We start from the raw sequence: 20,381 nt of genomic DNA, 5'->3' as shown, positions 1-20,381 counted from the left end.
GGTCTCCAGCCCGGAGGAACACCAAGTGCTGCGGACAGCAAGGAACCTCTGCACCAGCACACACACAGCAAAGCCTGACATAGTTAATCCCTCCAGTTTATTAGGTAATAAAACGCTTTCCAGACCTGTTAAAATTTAATTGGTTTAATCTTAATTGTTCCATTTTCTGTGGCACACGCAAACACAGAGCCCGACCCTGCCACTCTCGTGTGAACTGTCCCGCGGGCTGTGGTGGGAGCAGGATGAAACCCGCTGACCTCAGCGGGATTTCGTGCATGAATCAGAGCGGCAGGCCTGGGCTCGGAGCTGAAATCCAGCACTGGGCAGGTCGCCAGCACAAGGCCCAGGGTCCACTTAGGCTCCACTTAAGTGCTATGGGATGCAAGTGGTACGCAGGCCTGGGGATGCGAGCGGTGAGCAAGCCTCGTGCTGGGCCTCTGCTGAAGGATGAATTTCAGCTCAGCTTCTCAACTTCACCAACACAAACACACAGCAATGGCTTCTGAGACACGGAGCAAAGGTACTCCCAGAAAGGCTGTGGGGTGTGCTCCACCAACAGGGAGGTGTACGTGTGCCTGCAGCAGTGTCCTCCTTCAGCTACACAGGGACCCTCTCATCACATGGTCAGTAACTGTGATTTATGACAGCTTCTAAGCCAGAGGAAGAGGTGTTCTGCTACTCTTTGCACGTCCCTAGTCATTGGGCTGTTATGCAGCAGGGTAGCTTTGTGAAGCCTGGATATCCTTTGTGCACAAGAGATGCCAAATAAAAGCAGGCAAGAGGGGGTCCTTGGCACTGGCATTTCCTATCCTGCATTGCCTTAGATGAAGGATGACCTTTACCTGCTCCTGCAAGGTGGCTCTCACCAAGCTCAGCATGTCAGCCTCAGTTTCAGAGGCCCATCTGGCACTGAAATCAAGGGCAACCTCCCCTTTGGTGTCCAAGCCTACCGAGCTCCCCTTGCTGCAATGGGCTGCACCTTTGCATTTGCTGCTCCTATCCCTCAAAGTGCTGAACACTGAATGTTTCACACAGCTAGTGGTATCTCTCAAACCAACCTCCCACCTTAAAAATATATGTGTAGGATGTTAGAGTCTGATTCTGACCTTTAGAAAACACATTTATTTTCCACTGAGGCTTTGTTTCGGGATGTATTTCCAAGCCATGCATCCCCGCAAGAACTGTGAAGCAAAAGTAAATCAGCCAATGTCAATGGAGAAAAAAAATACTGAAGAAAAGCAGATATTTGCAATGATGTATTTCTCAATAAAATGGGCATTACTTGGGTGGTTCTTGGCCAAACCAAGCCAGCTGTTCTGAGGATTTGGAGAGATGCAGGCAGGTGTGAAGTGGCAGACCTGAGTGAACAGGATGGTGCAGGCACTGCCTGGGCACAGACGGGACACAGCAGTGAGGACACGGAGCCAGCCTGTTGTTGGGTGAGCATGCTGCATCCTCTGTCTGGACCTGGCTCCACTGCCTGCAGAAGCCCTCTCCTCTCCTAAGGAATACAGATAATGTTTATTTTCAAAGTTGTGAAAAAGAGCCATTCCTGTGCAGGTGGCAGGGCAGGGATAAACGCCATCCTTTCCCCCGGGCGCGGTGACCAGGTGGGCGCACTCAGGGAGTGAGTGAGGGTTGGGAGCTGCGGCGGAGCCGCCCCGTGTGTGCTCCTCACGGAGCCCCTCAGGGCGCGCCCGCTGGGCACCGAGAGGGGCGCCGAGGCTGTGTGCGGGGAGACCCGGACCCCGGAGACGGCGGAGCGCCGCGCCGTACCTTGCCGGGCCCGGCCGGACAGGACCGGACCGCGGGTCCGCTGCCGGCAGGTGACCGAGCCGTGCGGAGCCGGTGCGGGCTGCACGGGACGGCCCCAGCGGCAGCCCCGGCGGCGGGTCGCTGTCCCGGGACCCGCCGCCTCTCCGCGCCGCGTCGCCGGCCCCGCCGTGCGGGGGCGTCCCCGGCGCGCTGCGGTTCTCACATAAATCAGGACCGAACTCCTGGGAAAGGGCCATCCTTCACGGGGCGCTGCTGACAGAGAACGAGAACCAGACGGGCCCTGAGATAAACCACGGCGCGCAGCGTTTACACAAGGGCAGGCTCTGTGTAAATAGAGCCGGGCGCGGGGGGCAGCTCCCGGCGGCGCGGGTCCGCTCCGGCTGCGGCCCCAGCCCGCGGGCCGCCGGGCTCCCGGGGCGGCGGGCAGGTGGGTGCCGCCCGCCCTGCGCCTTCCGCCGCCGTGCCCTGCTGGCTCCCCGAGCACGGGGACTGGAGACAGGGCCGGATTAACGTGTTTGTTTGTTTACGGCCATTAGCGCGGGGCCGGCTCCAGCACTCCGCACCCGCAAGACTAATGGAGCAATTAGCAGCCCCGGTGCTGATAGCATCGCCCCGAGCGAGACCCCCGGGCGCGGCCGCTGCTACCGGGCTGCCTGCGGCCGGGCCCTCGGGCGACAGCGGGCTGCTCGCTCCCTCGCCCGCCCGCCGCGGTGTGCGCGGCTGCAGCGGGGCTGCTGCTCGCTCCCCGGGCCCGGGGGGAGGCTCTTGGCTCTCTTGGCTCCGCTGCAGCATCCGCACGGCGAGTTCCATCCATTACAATAATCCCCTGTCTAAACAGAGCGCAGGAGCGGCCGGGACAACAAGGCCCTGCTGTAAACAGAGCTCAGGGGACGCCGCTAATGATATAAATAAAATAACCATTAATAGCCCGGTGACCCCAGCCCAGCCGGCTTGGGAAAGCCCTGCAGCCGCAACCCGGGCTGAGACCCGCCGGCAGGTACCGGGCTGCCCTGCTCCTTCCTCCCCCTGGATTCTGTACCTCCGCACCGCTCGCCCCGGTCCGGCCATGCTCCTCGGCGCCAGCCGCCTCGGCACGGGCATGGTCGGGCTCCGCTTGCCCGGCTTTTCCAGCCGGGAACTCACCACCGATCCGCCTCCACTAACGGGGGCATGCTGGCATGGGGGGAAAGCGCGGGCGCAGTTACTGCACCGGGAGACTGGCGGAGGGTGAGGCCCAGAGAAGGCCCGGCCGCGGCTTGCTCCCTCCGTCGGGCGCGGGCTCCCCGAGCAGTCCGTGTGGCCGGCAGCAGCATAAAATGAGTGGGTCCCAGCGGGGGAACCACTCGTACCACCGGGGAGAAATCCCGATGCGCCCTTTTCTGTCCGACCCAGGCTCCCAGAGCCCGCAGGCCGCACCCGGCGATCGGCCCGTCCGGGATCCCTGAGCGCGATGGCGCCACACGAGTCAGACACTGCCAGGGTGCGGCCCTCGGCACGGCGGCTGCTGCTCCCGCACACGGACGGGCAGGCGGACACCGGCGGTGGCCCGGCAGTTCTTATAGCCCCCACCACCGAGGGCAGCAGCCCTTGACGCTGCTCTCCCCGCCGGGAAGCTCGACCGCAGGGGAGCTCCCGGGCAGCGCCGCGCTGTGCAGAGCCCGGCAGCTCGCCGCGCTGCCAGCGGGCCCCGCGCCTGCACCTTCCCGGGCCCGGGGCCCCGAGGCGGGCGGGAGTGGCCCGGGACGGTGGCGGATGTGTAACACAGATAAGGAGCTAATTGTTACTAATTATTTTCGGAGTCCCGGCAGCGACGCAATGCCGAGCTTCTCTGCGCACGGGCGGCGCGGGTCAGAGTCGGGCCCCAGTCAGGCCTGCTGACTGCGGACGCCCTTCCCCGTCCACCGTCCGGACCGCAGGAAGGCGTCTCCCACGGGGAGCGGCGAGAAGAGACCGAATCGTCATATTTATATGGCGAGGGGTTTGAAGCTGCGTGGTGGCAGCGGTCCGGTGCGCCGGGGGAACGGGAACCGGCCGCGCCGCGGGACCGGCAGCACATGAGCTGCGGCGAAGTGCGCGGCACTCGGGCTCCTGTCCCGGGCTGCGCCCTAGTAAATACGTCTCTGGGGCGTGCAGAAAGACGTAGATACGAGGGCACCGACAGAGCCGCTAAACAGTGGAGCCGCCGGACGTTAACAACACGAGAGAAACTCCCGGGAAGGCCCCGCGAAGCCCCGGCACCGGGACACTCACCTGCCCGGCGTACGCGCCCGGCTCCGGTGGCCTCCCCTCGTCGCCGATCCAAGCCCTGCGGGGCAGCAGGATTTTAATCACAACGAAAAATCTCACCAAAGACCCCCTGCCCTCCCTCGGTACGCCCGCTCCCCGCGCCGCGGCAGCCCCGAGCCCGTGCAAAAGTCCGGGAGCCCCGGGTAGCGCCGGGGGGCCGCGGCACCCCCACATCACCGCGGGGCTCGGCCGGTGCCCGGCGAAGTCCTGTGCCCGGGAACTTCTCAGTGCGGAAGAGCTCGGCAGGCTCATTCGGTGCGTCACCCGCCGCCTCGGCGGCGAGGTGGCTCCGCGGAGCCGCTGGCCGCCCGTTACCCGTGGGAGAAACGAAAGAAAACGAAACGAAACGAAAGAAAACGAAAAACAACGAAAGGAAACACAGATGATCGCGGTACCGCGCTCCCCACTTAGCCCCGCGTTACCGCGGTCCCGGGCTGCCCACCCGGCCCGGCCCGGTCCGCCCCGACTGGGCCCGGCGGTCGCGGGCTGCGGGGCCCGATCCGGCGGGCGAAGCGTGCTTTCCCCTGTGCGAACGAGTGCCGCACCGGCTGCGGCGAGCTGGGCCGGCCTGCAGACTGGCCGATCGCGGGGGTATTTGCGGGGACACCGGCGAAGGGACCGGAGGTGCAGGGGGATGAGGATGGGTCGGCTACGTGTACGTCGCATGGCTACGGCCCGTCCGGGACGGCGGGGTCGCCGTCGGCTGCGGGAGGGGTGCGGTGTGGCGGAGGCGCCTGAACCTCCCCTCCGCTACGCGCCCTGGGCCGCGGGAGGCACTTGCGGGGCCGTGCTGGTGGGGCGGGAGGCCGGGCTGGCGGGGCCGCACATGTCGGTCCCTGCCGGGGCCGGACCGAGCCGTGTGCGGGCAGGGGCCAGCGGGGCGCGCCCGGGCGGGGGTCCCTACCTACCTACACGTGCTTAGCACTGGGGGGCGCGGCGGCGGCTGCCGCGGCTCTCTGCGGGCACCCCGACCCCGGCGCACCGTCCCCGCGCCCGCCGGGCGGGTGCCGGGCCGGCGGGGCGCTCTGCGGGAAAGCAGCCTCCCCGAGTGCAGCCTTAATACATTGCTATTTCTGGCCGGGCGGCCGGAGCCGGGCAGGGGGCCGGCTCTGCCTCCCCCTCTCTCCAATGGTGAGGCCGCCCCCGGCCCCTCCTTGCCGTGACGTGCCGGCCCGGGGCAGAGGAGGCTCCCGAGCCTTTGGCTGTCCCTGCAGAAGCTGTAACAAAACGCAGACCCCCAGCGCCGAGCTAATGGAGGCAACTTAGACAGAAGCAGGCGCGGCCCCTCGTCTCTCGGCGCTGCCTGCTCCCCCCGCCCCGGGCGCGGCGCTCCCCGCCGAGCAGCCGCCCGAGCGCCGCCGGGCCCGCGGGACTGCCTGGCCGCTTGCGCTGCCCCGATGATGTTACCGAGCCCCGTCACCTCCACACCCTTCTCTGTCAAAGACATCCTCAACCTGGAGCAGCAGCAGGACCCGCACTATGGGGCCCAGCTCCCGCATCACCTGGAGCACCACTTCCACCCCGCTGCCTGCCTGCTGGCGGCCGCCGACGGCGCCCGCTTCTCCGACGGCGAGGAGGAAGAGGAGGAGGAAAAGCTCTCCTACCTGAGCCCCATGGCAGCGCCCGGCAGCCAGGCGGACGCGCGGATCTCCGCCGACAACTACGTTCACGCCGTGCTGCGCAGCTCCTGCGAGGCTCCCGGGCCGGGAGAAGAGCTGGACCCGGCGGTCCGAGACCCAAGTGAGTATCGGCTCCGCCGCGCTCCCCGCACTGCACCGCCCCGCCGGGACGGGCCCCGCGCTGCCTTCCCGCGGTGCGTTCCCAGCCCTCGGGCATCGCCCCGCGAAGCCCAGGTCCCTGTAGCCTGCCCCACGTCCCTTGGCCATGTCGGGCTGTGACAGGCACGTCGGGGGCTACCACCGCCCTCCTCCGCGCCTCGCTCGCCTCCTCCCTGGGTAGTGCCTCCGCATGGCCCCAGTCCGTAGGTGTCGGATCAGGCCCGGGCTCTGCAATTTCGGTAGCGGAGGGGAAGGAACGGGTCGGGTTAGGCCCAATCCGCACCCTCTGCGGCGGAGCCCGGCGGCGGAGCAGGTGCCCGGCGCTGTGCGCGGCGCGGCCTGGAGCTCTCCTCGCGGTGCCGCAGCGGTAACGCCGCAGCTGCCCCGGAGGTGCGGGAACGTGCCCGGCCCCGCAGCCCGAATCGAGCCCTCGCAAACACAGGCGGTGCCGGAGACGGCCGGTCCTAGCGCTGCCTCCCCGCCCGCACCGCGGTGCCCCGACGGGCGCGTAGCGGCGCGGGGCCGGCCGGGCGCGGAGCCCTCATCCGCCGGTGGGGCCCGCCGGGAGCAGCGAGCGCCCGGCGTCGGCCAGGCGCACCCGTGACCTGTGTTGCCCCGTACAGAGAGCTGCGTCCTGAAGAAGCCGCTGGACGCAGCGGAGAAGGCGGAGGAGACGGAGAGGCCGAAGCAGCGGAGCCGGAGGAAGCCGCGCGTACTCTTCTCCCAGGCACAAGTCTTCGAGCTGGAGCGCCGGTTCAAGCAGCAGCGTTACCTGTCGGCGCCCGAGCGGGAGCACCTGGCCAGCAGCCTCAAGCTCACCTCCACGCAGGTGAAGATCTGGTTCCAGAACCGGCGCTACAAGTGCAAGCGGCAGCGGCAGGACAAGTCGCTGGAGCTGGGCGGCCCCGCGGCCCCGCCGCCGCCGCGCAGGGTGGCCGTGCCCGTGCTGGTCCGTGACGGCAAGCCGTGCCTCGGCGGGTCGCAGGGCTACAGCTCGGCGTACAACGGGCCCTACTCCTACAATGGCTTCCCCGCCTACGGCTACGGCAACGCAGCCTCCTACAACCCCGGCTACGGCTGCACCTACCCGGCGGGCACCGGCGGCGCGTCCATGCAAGCCGCCTGCAGCCCGGCGGCGGCCGCCAGCCCCTTCGTGAACGTGGGCGGCCTCGGCGGTTTCAGCGGCGGCGGCCAGCCGCTGCACCAGCCGGCGGCGGGGCCTTCCTGCGGCCAGGGCGCACTGCAGGGCATTCGGGCCTGGTAGCCCGCACGCACTGAGGGTCGGGAGCGGACCGACAGGACGGCCCGGCGGCTCCGCGGCCCCGTTAGCACCCGCACCGCAGCCCGGCTGCGCGCCACGCGCCCTGGACCGGAGGCGGCGGCGGCGGCGGGACGGCGCGGCGGGACCCCGGCGCTCCCGCGAGCATCGGTGCGGGGCCGGCGACGGACGGAGCGGAGCGGCGGCGGGACGAGGCCGCGCGAACCCGCAGCGAAGCGCCGCCGCCCCGCGGAGCCGCCGCGACGGCCGGGCGGGCCGGGCGGGCCGGAGCCGATCGCGCCGCGCCAGCGGAGCAGCTTTGCTTGTAAAAAGCCGACGGCGGGGCCCGCTAGTGCCGCGGCTCCTCTATCTACTCTGTATCGGTCACTGCCAGCGCCAGCTCGCCCAGTCAGTCAATAAACCAGGTGCAATACTCGCCGCCCGATCCTCCTTCGTCCAGCGGCCGGTGCCCGGCGGAGGGGCCGGGGCCCGTGCCCGGCGGCGGGGCGGTCGCCGCGTCGTGCCCGCGGGGCAGGGCGGCCCGGCCGGCTTGTGAGCGTGCCAAGGGCGCTGAATGGGGCCGCGTAGCTCAGAGCCGGGCCCATTGTGGCCGACGGGCCGGCGCTGAAAGGAGCCGCCGAGGAAGGTAGCGGGAATAGGCGCTTATTGGATTCGGGAACAAAAGGTGTGGCAGGGAGGCGAGGGACAAAGGGGCCCCGGCGCCGAGATTGACGGGCCGCTTTGCCCCCCACTGAGGCCCAGGCCCGGCGCTTTATGCGCGGGGGCTGCAGAAACGTGCTGGGTTTTGTTCCCCATTCTGGGAGCGCAGGGGAAGAGGAGGGGGGTCCGCGGGCCGCTGATTAGGGCCGGCCGGGCCGGGCAGCCTGAATGCCGGGTCATTATTGCTACATGTTCAGCCATTTCGCTCGATCGCAGGGGGAGGGGGCGGCCGAGGCCCCCGAGCCCCACGGGACCGGCCGCGGGGTCGCCTGCCGCCTGCCCCGTCCCGGGCCGCCCGGTCCCGCTCTCGCCACCGAGGCGCTCTCGGGGCGGTGGCGGCCGCGCTGCCGCTGCCGTGCGGCTCCTGCCGAGCCCCGCCGGGATGGGCCGGACACCCGCAGAGCAGCGCGGCAGCGGCGGCCGTGCGGGGCACCGCGGGCGGCTGGGGGACCGAAGGCGCCGGGAGCTCTCCCGTGCCGTCCCGCACATCTGCCCGGCGGCCACCCTGGCTCTCCCAAGTTCTTTCCAGCGGAGCCTTCTTGGAACCGGCGCGACGGACGCAGACCAGGGGGGCTGCCTATGCCACCCCCCTGACCCAGCGCTACCCATCGTGTCCTCCCCATGAGCTCCCCATGTGTGTTGCGTGACAGTCCCTGTGTCCCAAGCAGAGGACCGGCTCTGCCCTCGCAGAAGCAGCAGGTAACACCGCTGACGTTACTGACACCGGGTTTAAGCTGCACATTCCCACCATTCAAACTAAACGTGCACCTTCGGGGTTTGCTGTTTGAAAGGAACCGGAGAAATTCTTTCCACTGTGGGGACAGAGTGGGAACCCGCAGGCCCCGGCTGCCAGCCTGGCTCGGCACGGCACGGCACGGCACCCCGCTGTCCCCCGAGCCGCCCGAGGCCAGCAGGCTTCGCGGGGCCGGCGCTGGGAGAGGATGCGGCACGCCCAGCTGATTGTTTGCTGGATGGCAGTAAGGTGTCGCAGGAGAGGAAGCCCAGGCCCTGCTTTTGGCTTTCAGAGATGAGTGGTTAAGGCCCTGTGGTCTCGTGGGTAGAAACAGGATAGCCAAGAACAAAGGTAATGCGCTTTCTTCACAGCAGCAGTCAGGCTGGAGAGATTTGTCTCTGCCATAGGAAGGAGTTGCATTTTCCTCCATGTTCTGCCAGACTGTTGTCTGCAAAAATAGGGGACTCGTGTGAGTTCATACTTCAGCATGCAAGCCAGAGGAACCGTAACCACAATAGAAGCTCCTCCAAAATCTGGGTGTGTAAGAGGAGTTCCCAGCTTAACACATCCCTTCAAAGTACATGGCAGCTGATGAGAAATCCACTGCATCTCAGCAGCACCCAGAGGCTCTGGCTGAGATCAGAGCCCCAGCATGGGACACGCTGCCCAGGTCTGTAGTCACAGTCTCTAGAGCACAGACTGTTCTGTAAAGCAAAAGGACACCAAGGGACCTCACGGATGTGTGGCAAGAGGTGAGGCAGTACCAGCATGATCCAGCACCAACAGTACCCAGCTGCGGCAGAGCACTCTCAGCTGGTGCCTGGTCACAACCCTGACCCCTCTGTGCCTCCACGGAGCTGGAACAGCTCCCAGTCGGGGATTCTGAGAGGCCTGACCGCAGGCTGATGTCTCATGGCGCTGGAAGGTTCTAGATGTCCACCATAGCAAGCCCCATTCCTGGGACAGATCCCAGCTGTCCCACCAGCTCAGACTGGAGGAAGGGCAAGGGGTTAGTGGGAGGGACCCCTCTGCATAGCCTCGCCCAAAGCTCCGGAGCTGCTGGGGAGGACAGAGCCGCACAAAGAGACGGCGGTAATGGAGGGCCCAGAGCAGGGTGGCGGAAGTGGAACGCTCCAAAGAGGAGGAACAGCCAGCAGAGGCCAGTGGGAGGGAGATGGTGGGAGATTGCAGATGGGAGCGGCTGCCCGGGGAGGGGAGACACAATGGAGGGAAGTTGCTGCGTGGCTGTGCTGGAGGCAGCACCCGCCCCTGATGCGCCCTGTCCCCCACAGCCCAGGCCGGAGCAGGGTGCCTGCAGCGGGGTGAGGGCCACAGGGAGATCTCTGGAGGGAATTCCTTCGGCATGGTCCTGCTGCACCATGGTGGTGCCATGGCCTGAGGGACATCAGGGAGGGAGGGACGATGATGGCCATGGACAAGGGGCAGAGGGCGTGTGTTTCCTCCTGGTTGACTGAGGGATTTACTGCTATTTGGGAATCAAGCTGTGAAGGTGCTGATTGTTTTCAAACAGGAATGAGATTCTCTAAGTGCACTGATTTAAAGGAAAGGAGGGACTTTTGGGGCAGCTAGATTTTAACCCCCAGGCCTCAGACCCACTCTGTGTGCAGGCTCCAGCTGTGCTTTTTACTCAAGTTTCGTGTTCAAGGAGGAGCTCATCAGCAGAACTTGTCTCATGCAGTGGCTCCTAGGGAGGGTCCATCCAAAGCCCAGTTATTGCAGGTTTTCTGTGGCCTTTCCATCATGCTCAGGATCACACAGAACTAGTGCTGTTCCTTCTGCAGCACCGCAGATGTGCTCTGGTTTCCTCTCCTTCCTGACACCTTTTTTCCCTTCCTCTCTCCCTCCCTACTCCTGAGGTCATCCCTCCCCCTCTCATCCTTCATCCTTCTGTCCCCACCACACACCTGCAGCCATCAGCAAGGAGCTCACCCGGGTGCAGAGGGAGATGCCTGCTCCCAGTGAGGCTGCTCAGGCTGCTTGTGGATCTGGGCAGGCATCACTGAGTCCTGCTCCAATCTACTCCAGCCTGGTCAGTGACGCCTCCTGCTGCCTGTGTTGGGAGCCTGGGACCCAGCTGTTTGCTAGTGCGGTGCCCAGCTCTTGCTCCTTTGAGTGTCAGCTCCTGCTCTGCAGAGCTTCCCACTGCAGCCACCCCAGCCCCTGAGCTGGGAGCTGCCGAGGCTGCTTGGCCACTGGGGCTCTGCGAAGCCCTCCGGTGCTGGAGATGCTGGAAGCTCCTCCTGGCAACGGCAATATGGGCTTGTCACATAAGAACTCTCCAGTGCCAAGAAAACTGTTGCCAGCCATGGATCAGGTAATTAAAACATTGTTAGTTGTGCTGTGGAGCCTCCAGCGAGGCTTTCTCCCACCACACGGCTGCAGCACGAGGGGCAGGAGCCGCCTTCCCTGCGTGCCTGAGTCACTGCATCACAAGATGACTGCACCTGGCTGAGCAGGGTGACGGCACCTGCATGTTCCAGCTGATTCCTCAGGTTCCTGCAGTGGTGAGATCAGGGACAGTGCTGCCAGTAGGGATCCAGGTGACCCGCGAAGGATTCACTCTGATTCAACCAAGGATCCAGGTGACCTGTCCACAGAGGGGGCTGAATCTTTGTCCCCTCCAGAACGGAGTGCTGCTGGAGGTCAGAGCTGCCCCTGTGTCCTGCCAGAGCCCTTCCCGGTGACATGACGCCACTGTCTCCCGCCTAGGCAATAAATAAAACCCACAGACGCTTCCCGGGACGAGCCTTCTTCGCGCCGGGGCTGCTGCAGGCGGGCGGTGCGGGGCCAGCGGGGTCCCGGGTGCTGCCCGGCATGCTCCGGTCCCCCGGGCTGCCCACAGGGACAGGGACACTTGCTCTCGGGGCCTGTCCCCAAGCGAGATACGGCACTGCCATCTATCGGCCAGCGCCCGGGGACAGGCGGTGACAGACGGACGCCGTGATGTCTCCGCCATCCCGCGCCCGGAGCTGCCGCAGCGGGGCTGGGCTCGCTTTGGGGTGCCCGAGTTCCCCTGCAAGGCTCGGAGAGCCTCGGGGCGGGGTGCGCTGTCCCCGCTGGGAGGGGCAGCGGGACAGAGCGGACATCGGGCCGGGTTCGTGCCCACGGCACAGCCCTGCGGCACCTGCGGCATCCCGGGCCCCGCGGGAGCCCCGCTGCACCGGGCAGCACCACCGGGGCTGTGCACGCTGCAAAGGCACCACCCGTGCCCCGCCGCGAGGGGAGAGCTGGGGACAAGGCCAGTGTCCCTTCCCTTCTCTAGCCACCGTGCGGCTCCCTTGCTGGTGAGCAGTGCTTTGCTGATTTCTTTAGGTGAGCACGATCACCCAGTCTCTGTGAGACCCAGCAGATTTTCAGCTCTGATTTGTTTTTTCCCCAAAATGATGCAATTCACCTAATTCCAGGAGCCCCCCTGAAACTCCTGATGCCCTGACACTGCTTGGCGACCTCTCCCTGCAAGTTCCTGCCCAAGGACACAGGATGGCTGTAGGTGCCCAGCGCCCGGTGCCTGCCGCAGCTGCATCCTCACCAGAGGGAGCTGTGTCCCACACTGAGGCACAGCCCAGTTTTGGCCCAGTTCCCCACGTTTTTTATAGCCCTTGGCAATGCTCCAGGTGACACTGCTCAGGTCTAACGCACATCCAAAGGTGCTTGGATTTCCATTCCTCCTGGCACCCACCTAGCCGTGCCAGGAGTCTCCTATGTCAGTCCCGAAGCTGTATTGCCCCGGGGGGCATTGCAGGCCTTCTCTGGGGCTGACTCTGGCTGCCAGTGCATTATCTGCTGACATGCTGGAGCCTCCAGCAATCCCCTGGAACAGCCATTGCTTCAGCTGCTTTTGAGGATGATCCCAGACCAAGCCCCAGCGTCACAGCGTAGCTGAGCTGACCTCACCCATGTGAGCATGCTTCCAAGAGTGACTCCTGCTGCCACCTCTGTGCCACTCCCATCCAGCCCAGGAGCAGTTCCTTCCCCACTTCTGTCACCTCCCCAGTGCAAGAGGCCATCTGCCCACAGCCCAGTTCCAGCCAGGGTGCCGCTTTGCCATCCCTTGCTGGGGGAATTGGACACAGAAGCCTGCACAAAGCATGGGTGTTCACCTCATCAGAGCAAACATGCCCAGAGCTGTCCCAGCCCAGCCTCGTGGTTCTCTGTAGACAGGAAAGAAGGTTGTCAGCCTCAGCTCTACCTTTCAGGGTATGTTCCCTGCCTAGAAAGGGAGATAGCGTTTCAGGCTATTGCTGTCCATGCTTGGATAGAGCCAGGCAGGCTGGCACCAGCCCAGCCCAGAGATGCCTCTGCCAGGCAGAGATGTGGGTCAGGAGGGGCTTTCCCAGCCCACCAGAGGCAATGTCTGCTCTGTGTCCAGGAGCCCCAGTGCTTGTGCTCAGCACTGCTGCGAGGCCGGGAGGTCATGAGAACTTGTACAGCTTTATTGGGGTCTGACACAGCCCTGAGGAATCCCAGAGCCGGGGTGGGCTGGGGCTGCAGGGAGGCTGGAGCCCATCTCTGTGCTTGCCATGGGCTCCAGCCACCTCCTCCCACCGAGCAGGGCTGTCAGACACCCACTGCACAGGGGCTGTGAGGCAGGAAAGCACAGGGTGCTGGCAGAGCACAGGGATGTGGCTTCCAGGGCAGTGCTCTGGCCCCTGAGCTGGGCTGACAAAACCCTCTGCGCACTGGGACCCCGGTGCCTGTGTGGGGTCACCAAGGCAGGCACAGCTCAGGAGCCCACTGGCCCCAGCTGAAGGTACAGGACAGACACGGGAGAGAACCCCCCTTCTTTCTCTGAGTAAGATGAACCCTCAGCCGCCAGCTTCCCTCACCCCAGCTCTGCCCTCACCCTGCAGGGCTGCAGCCATCTCCAGTTACCCCAGGAAGGCAGCTGGGGGCTCCTGAGCTCTCCTGGCACAGCAGCTTCAGGCTGCCTGAAATAGTTTGGGCTCGTGCCATTGCACAGCCCCAGACCTGTCACCTGGAGCAGGGCCAGGCCAGTGGCGCTTGGTCTGCCTGGTCAGGGGCTGCAGGGCTCTCCCCACCCAGAACACATCAGGACAGAGCTCAAGGGGACACAGGAGGGCAAGGCAGCAAACCCCTGCCCGTGCTGGATGTGGCTGGGGATCCTGCAGGCAGGTGAAAGGAAAAAGGATTGTCTCCAAAACTCTGCTGGGCTGAGCATTGCTTCCTTGCTGGAAAGCCAAAAATAGTCTCTTTACTCAGAAGAGGCTGTAGGAGGAAAGATCTCCCTCGAGACACAGCCAAATACCTAGGAGGCCATAGGACAGACCCAGAGCAGCGTGCCCACACTGAGAGGCATTATCAGACCTTGGAAAGGCAGCAGCCACAGCTGAGCCAGCCAATAACTCCATTGCCTCCAGGCACCTCGCCATGCCAAAGGTGCCAGAGGAACCAGTCTGGCTGGCAAGGGAACACCCCCACCCTGGCAGAGCTGGGCAGCAGCAGCAAACTGCCACAGCCTGCCTTAGCTTGTGTCAGGCATTCAGCTCAGACATGGCAGCAGCAGGACATTTCTCCTGTCCACTGTGGCCTGGCCCAAGGGATATCTGGGAATCCCCACGGCAGCTCTACTGTCCCTGCAGTGCCAAGCCCAGAGCAGGCAGTGCCATTCCCTGCAGGGCTGCTGCTGCCTGCCCTGTGAAACACCCAGCTGCTGCTGGGCAGGCTGGCACAGCGCCCTGTGTGAGAGAAGCAAGGCTGTGCCCCTGCCAGGGGAATGCTTTAGGCCAAGTGCTCACACAGCAGCATTCTGGGCTGTGCTGACTTATCATCTCCCTGTTCCTGGGGGTCTCACTCCCTCCCCAGCACTTCTGTGGGTTGTTATTCCTGGAAAACATCCTAGAGACACTTTCAATCATGCCTTCATCCACTGACATTTATAGCGCTTCTTCCAGCAGCTGATGGATTTAACAGTGTGGATCTTCCCCCAGCCCCAGTCTGTTTATGCCTGTCCCTCCATGGGGTTTGCCATTGCCCCAGTGCATGGTGAGGGCTAAAGGCAAAGCTGCAGCTCTGCTGCCAACAGCTTTCATTCAGCTCCTGGGCACAGACCTGTCCTGGCAAAGCCCCTTGTAGCCATCCTCTGCACACTCCTGTCCAATGCCCTGCCCTCCAACGCGATCCTGCTCTGGTCTCTCCCAGCCATCTCCGCTTCTCCCTCTTGGGCGGAGGAGCTGCAGGGCTGCCAAACTTGCAGTACTCAGACTATTTCTTAAAGTCTCAGCTCCTGAAATAGTGGGAAAATGTCAATTTCCTGACCTCCTGCAGCTTTTGTATTTTCAAGGAGTTTCTCACCCTTCTGCTTGTGCAGGAAAAGCAGGGACCAGGAGCTTGCTGCCCGTGCCAGGGAGCAGAGGATGGGCACAGCACACAACAGGAGGACCCAGGCTGCAGAGCAGTGGCTGTGGCTGCTCTGTGCCAGGGACACCCAGACCTGTCAGGCAGCCATCAAAAATCCCACAGGTGGTCATTCAGCCTCCCTTACCACCTCGAGGAACCAGGGCAAGAGAGATGTGTAAGGGAAAGGTGGATGCAGGGCTGGGCAGGGGCTTGGGCAGGGTGTCAAGCACCCAGCCCTGAAGTGCAGGAGTCCCTTTCATCAAGCCATGGGGGAGCCAAAGCCCCTGAGGGCAGCACATCCTCCTTGCTCTCCCAGCAGCTTTTCCAGCCACAGGAAATCCCCTCTGTCCTCACCACATCCCACTCCAGCAGTCTTCTGGGCAGCTCAGACCAGCAGATCCTCTGGAGCAGCTCTGATCCGACCCAGATACCCACTGGCAGCACATATCACAGCTGTGAATGCATTTCCTCCAGGGAATTATTTTGGGCATGCCTCCGTGGGACATGTGCCGCACCTGAAAGCACTGTGAGAATTCAGGCATCACCCATGAACAGCTTGCTCAAGAAGCCAAGAGATCTGCTCTGGGCAGGTCAGCACAATGAGGCAATACTTTAGTGCTTAACTCACAGCTCCACAATTGGGTGGGACCCTGAAATAAACTGGTATCAAGACAACTAACATGCTAAAAAAATAGTTATTCTACTAATTACCACTAGATTGGAAAAGACATTAGTACTCTGAGCAATTCTGAGATGCTCATCAAGCATCAAACCAGTCTAATTACTCAAACTTATGGGGCAAAACTCTGCCAAGCCCCAAATCTCCTATATGAGGTGCACAAAGCCTACCAGCCTCACTCAGCTCCAAATTCCTGTGCTGTTCCTGACACACAACTCCTCCTGCCAACATCTCCATTTGGAGCAATTTGGAAGCATCCTGAGGGCCCCCAGTGTGGGACTACTTTGCCAAGGAACATAAATCTCAGTGATGGACCATGAGCCAGGGGGGATGGGGGCACCCTCATCCCTGCATGCTGCCAGGGTGACTGGGCCAGACAGGCCCCCTTCTCCCACCAGCACCCCCAGACTGCTCTCCCCTCCCCTGCTCTGGCATCCATCAAAAGAGCTCAGCATCAGGCACAGTCAGAAAGGCACAGTGCTGGCAGCTGGGCCATGCTGGAGGTAAGAATGGGACATGAGGATAGAGCAGAACTGTTTTTATTGGAGGTGTCAAGAGCAGGAACAAGAACAAACCTACAGGCTCCCTCCTCAAGTGCCATCCTCCCCTCGCCCACCACCACCACCACCACCACCACGGGGCAGTCAGCATCATGTGCGTGCTACGAGACAACGGCCAAGACTTACACTGTGCTTCAGCCAAAAGCCAGACAAAGCCCCAGCACCCCACTGCCACCCCCTCCTCGGTGACTGCGAGCTCAGCTTGGCCTCGCCGGGGCAGGGCAGCACATTCACCTTCCCTCTGAGCAGGGCTGAGTTTTGCGTGAGATGCTGTGGTTAAGGGAAGTCGGGAGCACAGCTCCACCAAAGTGCCAGGGCGGGTGACCTGGGCTGCAGCTCCCAGGGACATCTCGGAGGAGCCCAGCAGAGCGAGCTGTGCAGCCTGGGCAGGGCTGCCACAGCCACAGGCAAAAACGGCATCGCTACACCCCAAAGGGCTTCGCTGCCCCCTCTCTGCAACACAAACCAAACCAAAGGGGAGAGGGGTCAGAAGACACACCAGGAGGGGATGTGAGACGGGTCTGGAGCGGCGTTTGGCTCTGCATCACTTGCCAGCCCGACGCTCCTCCTGGCGCTTGGTGAGGATGTATTTGAAGAACTCGTACACGGACCAGGCAATCGCCGTGGAGGGCATCTGAAAGATGACTCTGGCCTGGACCCCTCTGAAGTAGGCGGGCACACCGCCCACCTGGTACACCGTCCTGAAGGCATTGGCCATGCCTGTGATGTGTCCGCTGATGTTGGAGCTCAAGGCCAGGGACTCCTGGGTGTTGAGCAGCGTTTTGCAAACGTCCAAAGGCGTCGTGGCGGCAGCAGCGACGGCCCCCGCGCAGGCCCCAGAGACCACGTGGGAGCCCGGGTTGTACTGTCTGTGGGGGTTCAGCTGCTCTTGCAGGAACTCATAGGTCATGAAGTGAATGGCTTGGAAGGGGATGTTCATGGTGAGCTGGGTGGTGTAGCTGCGGTAGAAAGCCCCGGCCCCTTCGTTGCGCCACACAGCCCGCACACAGTCCATCACGTGCTGGTAAGGCGAGTTGTACATCTGCATCCTCTGCTTCACCACTTGGGACAGGCAGCGGCAGCCAGCACCCAGGCACAGAGGGGGAGAGGAGAAACAAGGGTAAACACAAAGCCAGGCTTCCTCCAACTGCTTGGACTTTGGTGACATTGGTCTAAGAGCTGAAGAGAGACAACTCGAACCACCGGTGCCCACGTGTCTCCAGACAGGACAGCAGCTGTTTAAATCTGCTGAGGCATCACTGCCACACACACATCACCACTCACATGCCACAGCCTCAGGGAATATCCTGATATCCCACTGCTTACAGTCCAGATCCACCCTTGCTCCTGAGCAACCAGTGTTTCCCCATCCACTGCTGCAGAGCTATCAGTCAGTCAGAAGAACCCCTTGGCATCCAGTTTCTTATTTCCCAGACAGCTCTTGATCTGGATAAGACCGTCCCTCCCTTGCCACCCCCACTGCAGCCCAGAATATCCACAGCTCATTGCAGAGCCCACTAGCCAGGAGCTGTTAGCAGCCACCCTGGGCAAGGTTCAGAGCCAAAGCCCCCAAAACCACCCAAGAGTGGGACAGGGGAGTCCAGAGCCCAGCCTGCCACTGCTCTACCTCCCCCTATCTCCATGTGACCATAAGGAGCTCAAAATGATGTTGTGCTGAACTACTACAATCATGACAAGAGAAGCTCCATGACAATGGTATGGCAACTGCCTGCTCCTCGGGGTCCCTGCCATGCAGTGGGGAGGCAGGATCTGCACCCATATCAGCTGGAACCTGCACTGTCACAAGCTCTCCAGTTTTAAAAGGGAAAAATACCTTCATGACTGGCCTTTCCTCATTGCTTCTCCTTCTCCCACCACTTCCACGGACTCAGTAAAATTACTAACTCCCTCTAACTTTTTCATATATACCAGGCTCATCAAAATCAGCATCTTCCAGACATTTCACAAGATGTCCCTTCTCCCAACTTCTCTATACGTTTTTACACCCCACTCTTTTAATTCTCTTGAACACAGGCCCACGACTGCACCACCTCTTCCCTAGATCTCAATACAGCAGTGCCCAGCTTCCACACACTCAGAATGACTTTGGCAGTGCCAATCACATCTCTCTTCCCTTCTCTCCTGCTCCAGGTTACAGTCCCCAGCCAAACTCCTGGATGAAAGGCCCATGCCCCGCCTCCCAGCTCCTCCTGAACCGTGCTTTGCTGTGCTCTCGAGTTAATCTCTTCTACCCACCCTGCCCACAACAGCCAGCCACCAGGGTCCCTACCTGGAGCCACGGGCCCCCAAAGAACCCCTGCAGTCAGGCAAGAACAAGGGCACTCTCTGTGCTACAGAGGGGACCCAGGAGGCTCGGGCAGACCCTGATTCTCCCCTCCCCAGCAGGCCAGGACCATCATTACCTTCAGCAGGGTTCATGGCTGCATCGTGGAGCAACGTTGCTACACACCCGGCTGCACCTGCAAAACAAGAACTGCCACATGTGAGGGGGGGAAGGGTGAGGGACCCTGGGACTCCAGCACAGCCCCAAGTCCCTGGCAGAGGCACAGGAAGAGGCCCATGAAAAAGGTGAGATCTGAAGGCAGCTTCCATCTCCCTTCCAAAAGGCAGGCTGGTGCTCAGGGGTTCCCACCCAGACTGAGATACAGGAAGAGAGGGGGAAGGTAGTGGCAGGCTGCCATGTCCCATGGGGTCACCGGGACTAATCTGTGCCCACTCTTCGGGGGACAGGCCAATGCCACCAGCTGGCAGCCCATGGTGAGTGTCCCCACGTCCCGCTGGCACTTGCTGCACGCCTGCCAAGGGCAGAACGTGCCCTGCTCTCCCCTCAGCCCCATGCTCCCCCTACTGTGGCGGGTCCTGGAGACGGGCAACGGGCACCATGGCGAGACGGGCTCCGAAACCACATGGCGCTCCTGGGGCGAGCTCTGGCACTGCCGACCCACGGGGCCACAGCCAGTCCCAGCTTGTCTGCAGGCAGCTCCCGTCCACCAGCATCCTCCCGAGCCAGGGCCACCGACCCGCTTCAGGCCAGCTACCTGGCGGCAGCTCTGCAGGCGCGGCGCGTCCCCGTGCCCGGCACCGTGCGGCTGGCTCATGGCTGGAGAGAGCACAGGGCTTTAGGACACCCGCGGCACCCCGACCCGCGCCGGGACCGCCCTACCGCCACACCGCCGCTCCCGCCCCGCTCCCCCCGGGCTGCCGGGGCCGGTACCGTTGGCCACATGGCTATTGCCCCCCGCGTGGATAACGTCGCTCAGCGTCTTTTTTAACTTTTCGTAGCAGGCGAAGTAGAGGGCGTGCGCCGGCCCGGCGCCGGTGGCCGTGATGTTCAGGCCGCGCATGGGCCGCCAGACGCCCTCGGTGCGGGCGATGCGCCACAGGGCCTCCAGCACGTTCCGGTAGCGAGCGGCGGGCTCCGGCTGCAGGCTCTGCATCCGCGTCTGCAAAACAGGGCGGGCCCGGCCGTGCGGCTCGTCAGACCGTGCCCGGGGCTCCCGGTGGGACGCGCCGGCCCCGTCCCTCCCCGCGCCCGCGCGCCGCCGGCACCTTGACGCAGTCGATGGGGTACATCACGCAGTGCTCCATGACGCCGGCCACGGCGCCCGCCAGCATGTGCGTAGACACGGCGGCTCCCTGCGGTAGCGCCTCGTAGTCGGGGGCGGGCGGGGAGCGCGGCTCGGGGCCCCCCGGGCCGGGACCGGTACCCGGCGCCACCTCCGTCTCCGCGCCGCCCCGCCGAGCCCGGCCCGCGCCGCCGCCGCCGCCCATCAGCAGCAGCAGGACGCGGCCCGATTCCGCGCCGCCCCGCGCGCCGGGGCCCGCGCCCGCCCCCGCTCCCGCCCCCAGCTCCATCGCGCCGCCGCCGCCGCCGCCGCCCCGGCCCGCGCCCGCCGCGCCCTGTGCCGGCCCGCCCCTCCCCGGCGCCCATTGGCCGCCGCCGGCCGGCACCCGCCCCTGAAGCGCGCCCATTGGCTAGGTGAGCCGCGCGCCGCCCACGCACACCGCGCTAATTGGCCGCCTGCACCGCGGCTCGAGCGCCGCCACTGGCCGGTCGCTTCCTCTGGCGCGTTCGGGCGCGCTGCCCATTGGCCGCCCAGACTGCTTGCCCTGCCGGCCCTCGCAGCCCATTGGCTGCCTCAACTTCGCGCCCCGCCCTACCGCGCAGCGCATTGGCCGGCGCACCCGCGAC

General features: G+C 63.9%; 2 protein-coding genes and 1 long non-coding RNA gene across 4 annotated transcripts; 1 reads left to right on the top strand and 2 right to left on the bottom strand.

Annotated features, from left to right (window-relative positions):
* Window positions 1–677: 677 nt before the first annotated feature.
* On the bottom strand, window positions 678–5,073 carry LOC141729691 (uncharacterized). Its single transcript, XR_012581120.1, has 4 exons — window positions 4,971–5,073; window positions 4,027–4,081; window positions 1,283–1,501; window positions 678–1,181 (listed from the first exon to the last, which is right to left on the bottom strand). It is a non-coding gene; the product is annotated as an uncharacterized LOC141729691 (long non-coding RNA).
* On the top strand, window positions 5,008–7,515 carry NKX2-3 (NK2 homeobox 3). Its single transcript, XM_074545060.1, has 2 exons — window positions 5,008–5,802; window positions 6,464–7,515. The coding sequence occupies exons 1-2, from the start codon at window positions 5,460–5,462 to the stop codon at window positions 7,102–7,104; spliced, it is 984 nt and encodes a 327-aa protein (XP_074401161.1). The 5' UTR covers window positions 5,008–5,459; the 3' UTR covers window positions 7,105–7,515.
* Window positions 7,516–16,131: 8,616 nt separating this feature from the next.
* SLC25A28 (solute carrier family 25 member 28) lies at window positions 16,132–20,176 on the bottom strand. 2 transcript variants are annotated; one of them, XM_074545056.1, is made up of 4 exons: window positions 19,739–20,176; window positions 19,404–19,632; window positions 18,592–18,648; window positions 16,132–17,230 (listed from the first exon to the last, which is right to left on the bottom strand). In XM_074545056.1, exons 1-4 carry the CDS (start codon window positions 20,159–20,161, stop codon window positions 16,713–16,715), a joined length of 1,227 nt encoding a protein of 408 aa, XP_074401157.1. In that variant the 5' UTR covers window positions 20,162–20,176; the 3' UTR covers window positions 16,132–16,712. The 2 variants fall into 2 exon arrangements, with proteins under 2 accessions (XP_074401157.1, XP_074401158.1); XM_074545057.1 differs by lacking the exon at window positions 16,132–17,230 and having other exon boundaries at window positions 18,637–19,289.
* Window positions 20,177–20,381: the final 205 nt, after the last annotated feature.

Source organism: Zonotrichia albicollis, chromosome 7, assembly GCF_047830755.1.
Source record: "Zonotrichia albicollis isolate bZonAlb1 chromosome 7, bZonAlb1.hap1, whole genome shotgun sequence".
NCBI lineage: Eukaryota > Metazoa > Chordata > Aves > Passeriformes > Passerellidae > Zonotrichia > Zonotrichia albicollis.
Note: the sequence above shows the minus strand (reverse complement) of the source record. Positions and strands in the feature narration are given on the sequence as shown.

What these genes read in the sequence shown, in the direction of transcription:
- NKX2-3 (XM_074545060.1), top strand. Translation starts at nt 5,460, where the DNA reads ATGATGTTACCGAGCCCCGTCACCTCCACACCCTTCTCTGTCAAAGAC. An exon ending in CCCGGCGGTCCGAGACCCAA is followed by an intron (nt 5,803 to 6,463) that starts GTGAGTATCGGC and finishes TGCCCCGTACAG; the next exon opens with AGAGCTGCGTCCTGAAGAAG.
- SLC25A28 (XM_074545056.1), bottom strand. Translation starts at nt 20,161, where the DNA reads ATGGGCGCGCTTCAGGGGCGGGTGCCGGCCGGCGGCGGCCAATGGGCG. An exon ending in ACCCCATCGACTGCGTCAAG is followed by an intron (nt 19,633 to 19,738) that starts GTGCCGGCGGCG and finishes CCTGTTTTGCAG; the next exon opens with ACGCGGATGCAGAGCCTGCA. An exon ending in CAATAGCCATGTGGCCAACG is followed by an intron (nt 18,649 to 19,403) that starts GTACCGGCCCCG and finishes CTTGTTTTGCAG; the next exon opens with GTGCAGCCGGGTGTGTAGCA.